Source organism: Macrotis lagotis, chromosome 1 (genome assembly GCF_037893015.1).
Source record: "Macrotis lagotis isolate mMagLag1 chromosome 1, bilby.v1.9.chrom.fasta, whole genome shotgun sequence".
Lineage (NCBI taxonomy): Eukaryota > Metazoa > Chordata > Mammalia > Peramelemorphia > Peramelidae > Macrotis > Macrotis lagotis.
The window spans coordinates 744,266,538-744,282,237 of record NC_133658.1 but is presented as its reverse complement, the minus strand read 5'-3'; the positions used below and the strand labels follow the sequence as shown (position 1 = coordinate 744,282,237).

The following is a 15,700-nucleotide window of genomic DNA, read 5'->3' as shown; positions in this document are numbered from 1 at the left end:
TCGCCGGGAGTTGTGGCTCCCGGGCCCTCGGGACTACAACTCCCGTGGTGCCGCGCGGCCGCCGCCCCGGCCCCGCCCCCGGGCCTCCTCCCCCGACCTGCGGGCCGCCTTCTGTCAGAAGGTTGGGGCGTCCGCCTGCAGCCCGGGACCGCGGCTGAGCCGAGCCGAGCCGCGACGAGGCCATGCTGAGAGTCTGCGGCGGGCGCCTGGCCGGCCTGCGCCGGGGGGCTCCGAGTCCAGGCCGGGGACGCGTCCGGCCCGTCTCGTCCTGCATCGACCGTAAGAGGCCCGGGCGGGAAGTGCTGGTGCGGGGCGGCCGCGGCCGGGGGGCCCCGGGGGGGGGGAGAGCGTGGGGCGCACGCGTCCACCCCGCCTTCCTCCCTCCCCTCTGCGCTCGGCCCCCCTGCCTCGATTTGACCTTTCACCTCACCCCAAACCTCGCCGCCGCGGTCCGGCCGCGGGGCCCGCTTTGCTTGGGTCTGCTTGTGCTTTCTCCCTTGGTGTCCCACACCCAGCCTCGAACCCCCCTTTGCCGTGCCCTGGGATCCTCGGCTCGGGCCCCCGCTCCTGGAGCCTCCAGTTTGGCACCCCCCACGCTCCCTTTCCTCCTCAGTAGCGGCGCCCCCCGGGGCACATCGGCGTTTCTTATTTGACCGGCTCTGGAATCCCCCCAGTAGAAGAGGAGCCCCCCAAGGGCAGGGAGCATCAGTCAGGCCGTCCCAGGACCGCCTTGAACAGCGTGGGTCCGACTCGCGTGTGCCTCAAGCCCTTGGCTTGAAGTTGCTGCTTGGAAGGAGAGATTCCTCCATCCGAATGGGGCTCCCGTGTGACTGTGACCTTGGATGGTGCACACTGTGGGCATATGTACCACCCGCCGGACGCTGGCTTCAGAGGCGCCCGACGAGTAATTACAGGGGAATGTGAGGAAGAAGAGAACACCACTAATTAGGGAAATCACAGTCTTCGCAGAGGACTTGGGACCTGAATGGAAGCTGGAAAGAAGATAAACTTTCTGAGAAGCAGAAAGATACAGGAAGACCTGAGACGGGAGATTGCATGTCAGATTTCAGAAATGTTGCATATGAAGAGGAATGATATGAAAACAAATTGGAAAGTAGGATGAACTACAGAGTGAAGACATTTCATCTTTCTTAGCCTCAATTGTACCACCTATATAAAATGATAGTATTGAACAAGATGTTTCCAGACCCAATGCTCATCTTTACTGCCTAAATTTTAAAGATCCAATACAGATTAGAATCTTTCTATGACTTCATAGAGCTCCCCCTGATAATAAGCCTTTCCAAGATTAGCTAGACTGGTGTTTGGACAAAAGAAATATAATAGGCAAAGTGGGCCTTAAATGTCATCTAGATCCTCCTCCCCCCCCCCCCCTTCCTCATTTTACAAATGAGGAAATAGAGACAAAGAGAACTTAAATAATTTGCCCAAAGTCATTCCAGAGTTAGTGGGAAAACTGGGATTTGAAGTGAGAGGTTGTGGGGCTATGAAACCTCATCTTCTGACTTCCTTCAAATCTAACATTCTTTCCACTGTCCCATGCTGTTTCTCTGTTAACAGATCCATATTCAACAATTTCTAACTTAGTTGTACATACTAAAACTTGTCCGCAGTTGGCATAGCCTTCAAAAATGCGAGGTTGTTTCAATACCATGAGGAACCACCCAAAATAGAACCTCTGCCTTTATGCAAATCAGAATATGATAAAGGCAAAGGAGAGATCCAAAATTGCTTGGGAGATTAAAAGAAAGACAGCTTCCAGTTGGAGAGACTAGTTTTGGAATGGTGTATTTGAAATGCTGATGAGATCTCTTAAGAGGTGTTCTACAAGTATGTGGCAATGACTTTGGGCTCAGAAAGATAATGACTTTGGGCTCAGAATCCTAGAGCTTACTTTTTAAGCTTTGGGAGTGGTTGAGATTATCAAAAAAAGAGTATTGAGAAATGAAATTGAAAGGATTGCCAAAAGAAGATGGAAGAAAGCCAATAAAGGGTATGGAGAAAGAGCAATTAGAAAAGCAAGACTGATTCAGCCATAGTTTCTTCCTCCTACGGTTTCTTCTATTCATTTTTTCCAGAATCTATTTGTTTTAACAAAACTGTGTTGCCACTTCTTTTCCCAAAAAGCTAATCTGCTCATCTGTGCTTATATAATGGAAATAATTACTATCCAGATCACATAAGCAGCTTCCCAAAACTCACTTAACACTTTGAATACTGTTAAATTACCTTGATCAGGCAATTTAGTACAAACCTGCTGTCACAGCTCTATAGTATCAATATGGCCTTTTCACATTTTGAGATTCTTTTATACCTCATTTAAGAGTTGTAATTTTATGACATTGTACCTTCCATTATCCCTTATATATGATGACACAACTCTACCTATTAATCCATTTATATACTTTTTGGACTGGTATCCTGGCAGCATTATCATTGTGACAATATTACAAGACTTAATTGCACAACTCACCTGCTAATAACTGTTTCTAATCATTCTTTGTATATCTTGACTTTACATTTCTACCCCTGATCTTATCTATTGTCTAATTAGTTGGGCAAATTCATTTGTAACATCTCCATCTTACATAGAAAAGATGAAGAACTCCACCCTAAAACCTGGGACTGTCGAGATCATCAAAGCTTTACAGCTACAACTAGGGATGTTCCTCAACATGGTCATTACTATGGGGGATCCAGCTCAGTTTAGAGGCTATCCACTTCCGGCCACTCAGTGGTCATCTTCAGTTTTAGAGTTCTGAAGGATGGTATGATTAAAATGGCTGGTTTGTCATGATCTTCAGTAGAGAGCTGAAAAAAGAATCAAACAATTTTACAGATGAACATATAGGACAACTTCAATTAAACTTTCAATCTCTGAAACTAATTGTGGAATTGCCTTCCCTTAGTTATATATACTATAATCATATATATATATATATGTATATATATGTGTGTGTGTGTGTGTATATATATATATATATATATATATATATACTATGATCCTTAGTTATAATCAGCTATTAATAGTGTCTTTCTAGTTCTTCAGTCCCACCACTGAAGGTCATCGTGTAGAGGGGACCACCTCAGTATATTTTTAGACATCTTACTGCTATCCACTATCATTAGCTTATCATTTAAAGACTGCTATAAAGATGCATCCTAAGACAAGGAACTCATAAAACCCTTGATAACAGACATATCCACCTATCAAAGCACAACAAACACCTGCTAATGCCCCATCTGATTCAGTTTTGCCCAGAGACTTCTTCCCAGACTACTTCTTTTTAAACATTTTTATTTAAGGCAATGGGGTTAAGTGACTTGCTCAAGGTCACAAAGCTAGGCAATTATTAAGTGTCTGCAGCTGGATTTGAACTCGGGTCTTCCTGACTCCAGGGCTGGTGCTCTATCCACTGTACCATCTAGCTACCCTTCCAGACTTCTTTTTTAAAGAAAATAGTTGGGGCAGCTAGGTGATCTTTTCATTTCTTAACATTCTCTTCTTCCAGATGAATTTTGTTGGTTTTTTCCTAACTATATAGGGCAAGTTAAGAATGGATGAGGTTCAAATGGCAGAGTAGAACCTGGAAGAGGTGGTGCTGAAAGGGACTAAACATCAAATAACCACCTGCTATGTGCTAGTCAGGTCCTCATTGTTTTACCAGTTTTACCTCATTTAATCTTCCTAACAACTGTGGGAGGAAAGTACTTTTATTATTCCCATTTTTATAGTTGAGGAAACTGAGGCTGGCAGGCTAAATAACCTATCCAGGGTCTCCTGGGTAGTGTAATAATAATAATAGATCCTTACAACAATCCTGGGTACTATTATCTCTATTAGATAGATGAGAAAGCAGGGGCAAACAGAGATAAAGTAATTTATCCAGGGTCATAAGAATGATAAAGATTTGCTTTATTCTTTCAATTGATCTGTCCAACTCTTTATGTCAATTTGGGATTTTCTTGGCAAAGATATTGGAGTGATTTGCCATTTCCTCCTATTCACTGACCCAGACAGTGTTAAATGAGTTAGTTGCCCAGGGTCACACAACCATCTCATGATCACTCTGAAGTCAGGACTCCATGGTTGGCAATCTAATAATAATACTTATAGCCCTCATTATGTACCAATTACTTTACAGGCAATGTGCTAAGTGTTTTATAAATATTGTCTCATTTGATCCTTCAACAACTCTAGGAGGTAGCTGCTATTTGTATCCTCATTTTACAGATGAGAAAATTGAGGCAAACAGAGGTTAACTGATTTGCCCAGGGTTACACAGCTAGTTAGCATCTGGGTCAGATTGAAACTTGGGTTTTCCTGATTGCATGCTGCCATCTGCCTTAGGAGCACAGGAGGAAAGAGAAAGGGCAATTCTTGCACCGAATGATTTTGACCACACTGTTAATTCTTTAATGTTCCCATCATCATACTTCCCTTCTCTTGCTGGGCATTCCATTTATACTTGGCTGTTTGTTCACCATCATCTCTAACCTTGCCTATTTGTTGTCACTTCAGAAGGATCTGTTGGCTACACATAGGTCAGCCTGGGAACCTGCCGAGTCTTGTGGGACTGGGCCAGGGCAAGTACAAGATTGAGAGCTGTAGGTCTAAAGTTAATTATGTTCCCCAGGTCTGAGCATGTTCCTAGCACAGGGTAGGTTTGATAATGTTCATTGGATTGGAATACATCAGCACCCTGAAAATCATTCTGCCCTAGGAAGTATCCCCAGAAGACCTTCCAAACTCTGCCATAGGTCACACAATTACACACTACTTTCTCACAGCTTCCCTGGGCCTTCATGAGGAGCAGAAGGAGTTTCAGAAAGTGGCCTTGGACTTTGCCTCCCGGGAGATGGCCCCCCAGATGGCAGAATGGGACCAGAAGGTGAGGCCCCCCTTCTTGGTGCCATGGTCACCCCTTCTTGACTTTGCTCACTTTCCCAACTGGTTTGGGACTCTACAGGTAAGGTTTCATAGGGAAGACAATAATGAGGGGGAGGGGTTCTTGGAATAGGCATCATTCTGAAGACTTCTGTGTCATAACTTAAAGATTTGAAGATCACTTAAAATTAGTGCTTCATCTATGATCCAGATATCCACGCTTATATCGGGAAACTGGTGCTTTTTGAGTTCCTGCTCTATGCCACAAAATATATCTATGTGACCCAGTTTAAGGGGGTCCTGTTGAGGAAAGTCTACTTAGGCTGCATCCTTTCTCAAACGAGTGCCTTCATTCTTCCCTTCAACAATTCAAGAATATGTAGTTCTATCAGTGAGTACTTCCTCCACTGATGCAGATCCCTTCTTTGACTTCTTAATCTGAGGTCTACAAACTTGGTTTTGTTTGTTTAGATTTAAAAAAAAACTATTTTAATATAATTGATTTCTTTTATAACCCTATTGCATTCATGCATAAATTTATGCATTTAAAAACATTCATAGGGGTGGCTAGGTGGCACAGTAGATAGAGCACCAGCCCTGGAGTCAGGAGTACCTGAGTTCAAATCCGGACTCAGACACTTAATAATTACCTAGCTGTGTGGCCTTGGGCAAGCCACTTAACCACATTGCCTTGCAAAAACAAAAAACAAAAAAATCATAGATGGGGTCCTTAGACTTTAGAAGCCTTCCAAAGAGATCCCTGACCCCCCCAAAAATGGTCTACTAGTATAGACAGTCTTCTAGAGTCTTCTAGACCAAAAAATTGTATCATCCCCCACTCCTTACATAATGCTTCTCTAAACTTAGCTTGGCTAATCCTGAATAACCAACATATTGTCTGCCACTTGTCCCTTGCTCAGAGCCTTTCCAGGCTCATAGTGAGACATGCCAGAGTTTTGAGAACCAAGCAGCACTGTTGCACCACAATGAGGCCTTAGTTCTCAGCTCAGAATCACTGAAATCCATAATGCAGCTCTTGGAGAACCTTTGTCTTTTCTCCCACACAGGAGATTTTCCCAGTGGAGACTATGAGGAAGGCAGCGCAGTTGGGCTTCGGTGGTGTCTACGTTCGGTCTGACGTGGGAGGGTCAGAGCTCTCTCGGCTCGATGCCTCTGTTATATTCGAGGCCCTGGCCACAGGTTGCACCAGCACCACAGCCTACATGAGCATCCACAAGTGAGTGCCTAGGCCTGTGTGAGGGAATAGTCCCATCATTAGGTACTTTGAAGGGTGACTATTGGGAATTTCTGGTTCAGGGTAACATGACTACTCCCAATTTTCCCAGTCTTCTTCCTTTGAGGAGCAAGACTACACCAAGAACACTGTCAGAAGCTATAGGCCATTGTAAACCTCCCTTTGGGCTGCCCTTTAAATATCCCTATATGGATCCTTAAGAAAGCATGCTCAGTCAACATGGCTTTGGTCCCAGATTTAGGTGCAGGAAATCTTCAGCCTTTTCAGGGCAGAGTATCCATGGTACCAGAAGCCTGCTATTGTTTTTCAGTTAAATTTTCCAGTTGAGCCCAAAGTAAAACTAGGAGAAAGGTAATAGAAAGAAATGTATTTCAAAACTACTGTGATAATAAAAAGAATTATCATAACTCATTTTTTGGCACCATCCCTAATAGTAACAAAACCCAGGATGTAAATATTTTGACCTTAGTTTTCCCTGAGGGTAGGGACACCTCAAGTATCTACTCAGATACAACCTTTTGTCCAAAAGTTACGTCTAAGAACCTCTCTCTTCCCTGCTTCTGTTCTTTCTTTTCCCTCTTTTTTATCTTTTGTTCTTGTTCTTCCACAGCCTCCTTTTTCCTCCCTCTATTGAATTGTTATGTCCTTTCTCCTAAAAAAAATCAGATGTTCTTTTCACTCTCTCTCCTTTTGCCCCTGGCAGCATGTGTGTCTGGATGGTTGACTCCTTTGGAAATGAAGAACAGAGGCACAAATTTTGCCCACCACTCTGCTCTATGGAGAAATTCGCTTCCTACTGTCTGACAGAGCCAGGTGGGCTTCCCACACTTCAGAGCACAGTCACTGGAATTATAATGTTGCAACTCTTCCTTCTCAGTGCCCAGAAACAAACAAACATCCAGGCCCTTAGTTTTTTACCTACAAGAGCAAAAATAACCACCTTCTGAATTCTGAGATCCACAAGGTCAAAGAACGATACCAGACAAGAGAAGCGGTTTCCTATCTGAGTGGGTTTGGTTGGGACACCTCCAGAACGATCTTCCATCAGTCACTTATTTGATTATCACTTGAAAATTCAGGATCTGACAGATTCAATGAAAAAAGTCTAGTACTTCAATGTTCCCGTTTTGATCCCTTCTGGTTCTGGGAGAAATAACCTGAGGAAACAGGGAGGGTCTGAGGCTCATTTAGCTCTGTATTCATTCCCATTCCTTCTTTGTACCTTCCTCACTGTCACAGGAAGCGGGAGTGATGCTGCATCCCTCATAACCTCAGCCAAAAGGCAAGGGGATCATTACATCCTTAATGGCTCTAAGGTACCTATGTTCCTAACTCTCAGATGTTCTTCTTTGTGATGGCTAGTAAGTCCTCTCTCCCAAAAATCAGGTGTGCTTTTAGACCCTATCAGTAGGGTTCCACAAGTACTTGGCCCTTGGCCAGGAGCATGATTCTGTGACACCTGTTACATTTCCACTTAATTACCTTTTCCTGATTCTATGAATTTTGAGCTGTTCCCAAAATATCCCTCTCTCTTAAGTCTACCCTTTTCATATCCAACAAATAGAGCCCGCAGTATCCCACAATGGAGCCATCTTTCCCTCTCGCTAACCTCTATTACTTATTGAGCTCTCCATTAGTTTTCTGAGGCTTCATACTTCAAGCATTCAAGCCTTATCTATTCCCTTTTTATCCCACTCTCCAATTTCACAGGCTTTCATCAGTGGTGGTGGTGAATCAGACATCTATGTAGTCATGTGTCGAACTGGAGGACCAGGCCCTAAAGGAATCTCCTGCCTGGTCATTGAGAAGGGGACCCCAGGCCTCAGCTTTGGGAAGAAAGAGAAGAAAGTAAGAATATTTGGGCAAAAAACTATTAGATCCTGAACACTCTTGGTCCCTGTCAAGGTGTGCAACTATCTTAGCACTGATGACAATAACTTGAGAAATCTGACTGCCTGCCAGCCCTGAAGGCAATGATTTCTCTGTTTTCTTAAGCGACAGAAGAAGAAGAATAACTAGGTTAGTTTATAGCAATGTAACAACACAAGATTTTATACTCATTAAACAATTGAAGAAGGTAGCAAAGTTATGGAACAATCAAATTCAATATAACTATGTTTGTTTGAACATGTTACATGCCTCTGTCAAGTGTGTTCTGTAATTAATGTGGGTATTCCCTTCATTGGAATAGATCTCAGCCTTTTTGTGTAATTATTATCTTCATGGTAGGTCTATCCAGTGTGTTGGGACTTTCTTCCAGCATTCTTATCACTGGAAGCATGAACAACATTATTGCATAAAAAGAGTTCTTTTGGACAGGTCTCAGTTTTGTACAAAAGGTATAAGCTGTTACTTCTTCAAATGAAGATAAACATTTAAGAACATTTTTTGCCTGGGTGATTTCAGAAAAGCTAACAGAGCCCTGGGAATGAGGAAATCCTTTAGCATCATGCCATGTCCTTTTCCTTTTTTTTCCCCCCAAGGCAAATGGGGTTATGTGGCTTGCCCAAGGCCATACAGCTAGGTAATTATTAAGTATCTGAGGCCAGATTTGAACTCGAATATTCCTGACTCCAGAGCTGGTGCTCTATCCACTTGGCCACCTAGCCACCCCGCCATGTCCATTTCCAACAAGCTTACAGAGAATGTGGCCAGGGTCATGGAACATCTGAGGCACACATAGATTGTATAGGCCAGGGAGTATTTTTAAGCATTTTTTGTGTCATTACAGCTAAAAGCTAGGATTTGTATAGAACTTTAATGCTTTTGCAGAGTGTTTTAAAACTGTCATTTCATTTTAACTTCACAACTGGGAGAGGCAAGTATTCATTGTCCTCATTTCACAGATGAGGAAACTGGAACTGGACAGGGGTAATAGTAGTGTGAAAGGACTTGGCAAGGGTCATATCACTAATAAGAATCTGAGACAGGCTTTGAAATCAGTTCTTCTTGACTGCAGCATCAGTATTCTTCCTAGTGTAACACTAGCTTCCAGTAGGTATTGCCTCCTTTTGGCAATCTGGTGCAGCCTATGGATCTCTTCTCATAATAATGTTTTAAATACATAGGATAATAAAGAAAGCTAATTACTTTGTGTTATCCAAAAATTAAAAAACCAAAATCACAGACCCCAGGTTAAGAACTCCTCTTATAGATTTAGATCAACAGGCAGATTAAAAAGTCTGTTCCTGGGGCGGCTGGGTGGTGCAGTGGATAGAGCACCAGCCTTGGAGTCAGGAGTACCTGAGTTCAAATCTGGTCTCAGAAACTTAATAATTACCTAGATGCTTAACCCCATTGCCTTGCAAAAACCTAAAAAAAAAAAGTCTGTTCCTCTAACCTTCGAAAAATAACACCTATTTGCAGAGTTGTTTGTCAGAGTAAAATGAGTTAATGTTTGTAGAGCACTTTTCAAACCTTAAAACATTACATACCAGCTTATCATCATCATCATCATCATCATCATCATGACTCTGTAAGAAGTGATTGAGGTAATAGATCAGACCTTATCCTTCCTGGATAGGAAGTTACAACATTCTCAGAATGGACCACTTATCCCCAAAGAGTTCTCAGTATCATTGATCAGTAATGTGTTTGTCTTTTGAATGCAAACCATGCACAGAGTGCTACATTGAACATTACAGAGAATAGACAGATAAAAATAATATAATGACTTCAGGGATTTTATGCATCCAGGGCAGAGGAAAGCTTCTTTAACTAATAAGTGGGCTAGAACCTTTATCAGCCAGGGCTTTCACAGGTATTTAAGCCTGAATCTTCAAACTAAATTTAAGTTCTTCAGGACTAATGTCACCTTGGGGGTGCTTTTGGGCAGTACTGTGGTCTCTTGTTTTTGTCAGGTAGGGTGGAACTCCCAGCCAACAAGAGCCGTGATCTTTGAAGATTGTGCTGTTCCAGTGGCCAACAGGATTGGAAACGAGGGACAGGGTTTCCTTATTGCTATGAAAGGACTGAATGGAGGAAGGATCAATGTTGGTAAGAACATGGAAAGGGGAGTGGGGAGCAAAAAAAGAAAAAGAAGGAAAGATGGAGATTGTATCAATCATTTGCCCTGCCTATTCACTTGGAATGTTCCCACTGTAATTTTCCTATCTAGCTTCCTGCTCCCTTGGAGCCGCTCATGCTTCACTCATCTTGGCCCGGGACCACCTCAATGTACGCAAACAATTTGGAGAGCCACTGGCCAACAACCAGGTGATTGGTTAGAGTTTTCTTTATATTTATTTCCTATACTTTGGAGCCAACTGGACCTTTTTATAACCCACATTTTCAGTAGAGTAGGGGAGAAATGTAAGGAAGATTATAAATATCATACTTGACATTGATTTCTTACTCAATACTCAGCCTTTGCCTAAGATTTCTAGGATCATAGAAAGGGTGAAGATAGAACTAGTAAGGTAGTGAATGCCTTCCAGTAAATGATGAGGGGGACCTTGATGCTACAGTTTCAGAATAGAAAAGATCACTTATAAAGGGTCCAGAACTAGAGATAATCCAACCTCTCCCACCCTTCCCTCTTTTCTTCACTGCAGTACTTGCAGTTCAAACTAGCTGACATGGCCACTCGACTGGTGGCTTCACGACTAATGATCCGTAATGCAGCAGTGGCCCTGCAGGAGGAGCGAGAAGATGCCGTAGCCCTCTGCTCCATGGCCAAGCTCTTCACTACTGATGAGTGCTTCACAGTAAGTGACAAATACCCCTGGTACTGCCAAGAAAGAACTTCAGCCTTTGGAATCAGGAATAGCCCTTTAGTACAAGTTAAAAATCTCCTGCCAAGGGCTTAGACTTAAAGGAGCATCCTAGTCTCATGAAATACCATTTTTCTCACTATGATATCTATATCAGGGCAAATCTTAAGTGAACCCAAGACACACACACACATACACACACACACACACACACACACACACACACACACACACTTTGTAAGATAATGTTCATTTTCCCCATTGAAACCACAGCCTTGGGCAATCCAAAGAAATGTGTCTACTTGTCCATATCTCTCCCCTATTTCTAGAAGGAATTATAGTTTTCACCGTTGAGTCATGGTATAGTTTTGTATAACTCCAGCCAAGGTGTTGTTGATGAGGGGAAACTAGCTTGCTCTGATTATGAAGGGTCATAGAACTGGAAGGGCCCTGAAAGGTCATCTGGTCCAATTTTGTTTTATAGATGAGGAAACTGTTCCGGACAAAATTAAGTGACTGTCCAGGGAGACAGAGGTGCTAGGCATTAGGACTGGCATTTAAACTTAGGTGTTGACCCCAGGCACCATATTCTCTTCTGAATGACCTGTTAGGGACCTTCAGACCAAATACTGAAGCTTTATTTTTTTGTCCATGAAAAGTCAGATCCTACAGTCAAGGGCCTCCTATGCTGAGATTAGGTGGTTTTAAATATGAATCCTATCACATTTTTAAGATCTCAGAGTTGGAAGGGATCCCCAGGGTCATTTAGTCCAGTCTCTTTTTTATATATTTTTACAAACTAAGACATAGAATTGAGGCAAGAGTTATTATCCTCTTATGACACAACAACTCTTTTAGGAGAATGAATGAGGGAAGCCACTTGCTTCACTGCCTTCATTCAAGAGTCTGATCCAGTCTCTCCTTTGCTCCTCCAGATTTGCAACCAGGCCTTGCAGATGCATGGTGGCTATGGCTACTTAAAGGATTATGCTGTTCAGCAGTATGTCCGGGACTGTAGGGTCCACCAGATCTTGGAAGGTAATAATGAATGTTGCTCAAAAGTTATTACAGACACCTAGTAAGGAGCCAAAGAAGTAGAGGTCACAGAACCACAGATCTAGGAACCCCAAGGGCTTTTGTTATTATTCAAGGGTTTCAGTATGTTTGACTCTCTGAGATCCCATGTGGGGGGTTTTCTTGGCAAAAATGGTAGAGTGATTTACCATTTCCTTCTCCAGCTCATTTTGCAGAAGAGGAACTGAGGTAGATAGGTTTGAATGATTAGTCCAGGGTCATATAACTAGTAGGTGTCTGAGGCCAGATTTGAACTCAGAAAGATGAGAATTCCTAATTCCAATCCCATTGCTCTATCTAGTGTACCACCTAACTGCCCCTCTGTCTAGTCCTACCCATCTTTTTTTTTCATAGTTAAGAAAAGTGAGGCCTTAGGGCAGAAAAGCCAGAGAGATTGTCCAGAGCAGAGAAATGTAATATCTTGTTCTTCAAAACAGGATATGTGTTAAGAGAGTAAGCACTGGAAGCCTGGATTATGGGTTATGAAGGGCTTTGTTGACCAAACAGGCATTTAAGATCTGGTCCTGGAGGCAATAGGGAGCCACACGAGTTTATGGAATGGGGGGGGAGTACATGGTTGAACTTACATTTCAGGAAAATCACCATGGTGGGGGGGGGGTGAATGGAGAATGGATTGAAGTGGGGATAGGCTTGAGGTGGGCAGATGCACCAGCTGGGGTCCCTAGTTGAGGGATGAGGTGAGAGGGGCTTGTACTAGTGGGATGGGTGGCAGTGTCAGGGGAGAAGGGGGCAAGTTCAAGAGATATTGCAAAGGTGAAATTGTCAGACCTTGGCAACAGCCTGCATGGGGGGGGTGAAGGGAGGTGACTCCTAGATTGGAATTCTGAGAGACTGGGAGGATGGAGACGAGAGATTGGAGGTCAGCAGAGAGGCCAGCCTAGGAATCATTAGTATAAAGATAACTAAATCCAAAGGAGCTGATGAGCTCCTCAAGAGTAGTACAGAGGGAGAAGAAAATAGGGCAGAGCTCTGAGAGACCCTACAGTTAGAGGGCATGATCTGGAGGAGAACCTAGCCAAGGAGGCTGAGGTTGGACTGGTAAGAGAAGATTTCAGGAATGGTTGCTTGACTTTCCCCAACTTTATTCAGTAGCAGGTGCACAGGATTAAGGGGGTGACTGGTGAGAGTGATCGAAGTCCGAGGTTTTCGTGGGTATAATCCGCGATGGGCCGAGAGGGCAGGGATTCAAGAAAGGATAGGGTGCAGCTGAATTCGATCACTCAGGAGACAGGGTGGGAAGAAGGGAGAGTGCAGGAGATAGTCCCTATTATCCCCATTTTACAGACAGACACAACTCCCTCTTTACTACTTCACCTGGTAATCTCATCAGCAACTATGGATTTAATTACATTCTCTATGCTAAAGAGTCTCAAATCTATCTTCCGGCCCCACTCTCTCTGCTGGAACCAGGTTGGAACTCTGGTCTTTCCGACTCCAGCACAGTGCTCTAGCCACTGTGTCACCTCGCTACATGAAATTCAAATTTTACTTCTCTGAGTTTCCTTATCTGTAAAATGAGGGTTCTGGTCTCCTAGTCCCTTCCAGCTCTGCATTTACATCAGTCCTATGACTTGTCCATTACACAGCCAGTAAATTGACTCTATTTAACATGTTAAAATTCAGATTTGTTACAAGTGAGGATTACATAGTAAGTAATTGCAAGATAGTCTCTACTCTGTGCATTTTCTTTGGTGTTTGTATCTTAATTTTTTATAACTCCTCCCTGGGAAAGCCTTTAAAAAAATCCACAGTGGCAGTCCTTTCTCTACCTTAAATTCATCTGATTGCTTTACCTCCTCTCTTGATATAGCCTAAGTTTGTCTGGGTATTCACTCTTCCCATTAGAATTAGTCTTACTCTTGAGAATAAAATTTGTTTCATTCTTTGCATTTGTCTACCAGACTGCCTGACATTGTCCAACCAGAAATGCTTATTGATTTAATTATTTTTATTCAGTCTTTTCAGTCATGTCCCACTCTTCGTGACCCCTTTTGGGGTTTTCTTGGCAGAGATTCTGGAGTGGTTTGCCATTTCCTCTCTAGCTCATTTTATAGATGAGGAAACCAAATCAAGCAGGGTGAAGTGATTTGCCCAGGGTCACACAGCTAGTAAGCATCTGAGGCTCACTTTGAACTCAGGTCTTTCCAACTCCAAGTTTGGTATTCTGTCCATTGTGCCAGCCACCTCACTGCCCAATTGATTGATCATCTGCTGCTAAATCATTTCTTTCTCCCTCTGCAGGTAGCAATGAAGTGATGAGGATGCTTATCTCTCGTAACTTGCTTCAGGAATAGCATCAGATGTGGTATTTCCAGGCAGAGTTCCTGCTTGGGCAGTCTTCTATCCAATATTGATGTTAAATTACAAGGAAAATCTCACAACAAGAAACTGGACCATCCCAGGGCAGGACACTCTCCCCTGGATACAATTCAACCTGAGCCCTACAACCTGAGAATCTTTTCAGATGGGATTACTACAGTGTCCTGAGGAGACAGCCAGGAATAGGGTAGCAGCCTGGATTGGAAATTTCACCAGAGGAAACTGCTTTGTGAGGCCAGTGTACTTCTTGTCAGCTGTTGAAGATTCTCATTGGCTTGGATTCAAACTCACTCCATAGCCATTGCACTTTGCTAGGACCACATTGCCTTAAGCTTCCTACATTTGACCCATATAACACACACCTATGGGTTCACTTTTCTCTAGCACTTGGAGCTGCTTTCCCAAAATATCATCTGGGAAGTGGGTAATGTAAATATTTTTCCTATTTTACATATGAGAAAACTGAGGCTCAAAGTAAAGTGATCACACAAGCTGGTTAGATCTGGAATTTATAACTAGTTCTGCTGACTCTAAGTCTGGTGCTCTTTTCACCATACAGGTGTAGACTCCTCTTCCAGGAACCTGGACCTTTCCATTATGTGCTTTAGCTAAATAAAACAAGATTTGGAAAAGATGGAACTGAGGGGAGAATCCTGCTTATTTTAAAAGAAATTTGTACCTCAGCCAAAAATCATCCAGTTCTCCAATAAGCACTCCTTTTTCTGTGTTCCAAAACAATCACTGAATTGTCTGATGCTAGTCAGATCTAGATCAGGTAGGTTGAATGACAGAGTGCTGGGCCCGGAGTCAGGAAGATATGACTTAAGACAACTAGTCCTTTGTGACCCTAAGTAACCTCTGTTTGCCTTAATCCACTGGAGAATGAAATGGTAGACAGTCCAGGATCTTTGCCAAGAAAATCCCACCTGAAGTCACAAAAAGTTGGATATGACCGAACAACAACAGATCTGAGTATTTATCTAGGTCAAAGTTGAATAAATCTTTGAAAAATCTTGCTCCTGTGCTATGATTAGATTTTATCCACTTTTTCCTCACAGCTTGGGGTAAGTGATTTCCTAGAATACTGATTAATTTATTTTTCTTATAACAATAAAATTGTGCAGATGACAGTGAATTTGGAATTTTTAGAACCCTTCCTAATTCATTTTTGGGTATTTTTCTCATATTGGGAAGGTGTTTTGACATTCTAAGATTGAAAAAACACTGGCAAATAAAACCTAACTTCATTAACATATTAGCTTGTACTCATCAATTTTAGAATATGTGGAGTGCTTCATAAACTGGAGAATAACACTATCCTAGAATGGTGCAGAACTATATCTTCTTAGACTGGCTGCATTAAGTGCCCCCCCAATTTATCCCTGAAGTCATTTGCACTTGTAGAGAATG

At 42.8% G+C, this 15,700-nt stretch overlaps 1 protein-coding gene across 2 annotated transcripts; it reads left to right on the top strand.

Annotated features, from left to right (window-relative positions):
- The first annotated feature begins 105 nt into the window (after positions 1–105).
- Positions 106–15,305, top strand: ACAD8 (acyl-CoA dehydrogenase family member 8). Of its 2 annotated transcripts, none has more exons than XM_074216277.1 (11): positions 106–279; positions 4,813–4,991; positions 5,977–6,146; positions 6,868–6,977; positions 7,404–7,480; positions 7,875–8,012; positions 10,025–10,160; positions 10,282–10,379; positions 10,718–10,870; positions 11,812–11,914; positions 14,213–15,305. In XM_074216277.1, exons 1-11 carry the CDS (start codon positions 183–185, stop codon positions 14,263–14,265), a joined length of 1,314 nt encoding a protein of 437 aa, XP_074072378.1. In that variant the 5' UTR covers positions 106–182; the 3' UTR covers positions 14,266–15,305. The 2 variants fall into 2 exon arrangements, with proteins under 2 accessions (XP_074072378.1, XP_074072379.1); XM_074216278.1 differs by having other exon boundaries at positions 108–279; positions 4,813–4,913.
- The last annotated feature ends 395 nt before the right edge of the window (positions 15,306–15,700 follow it).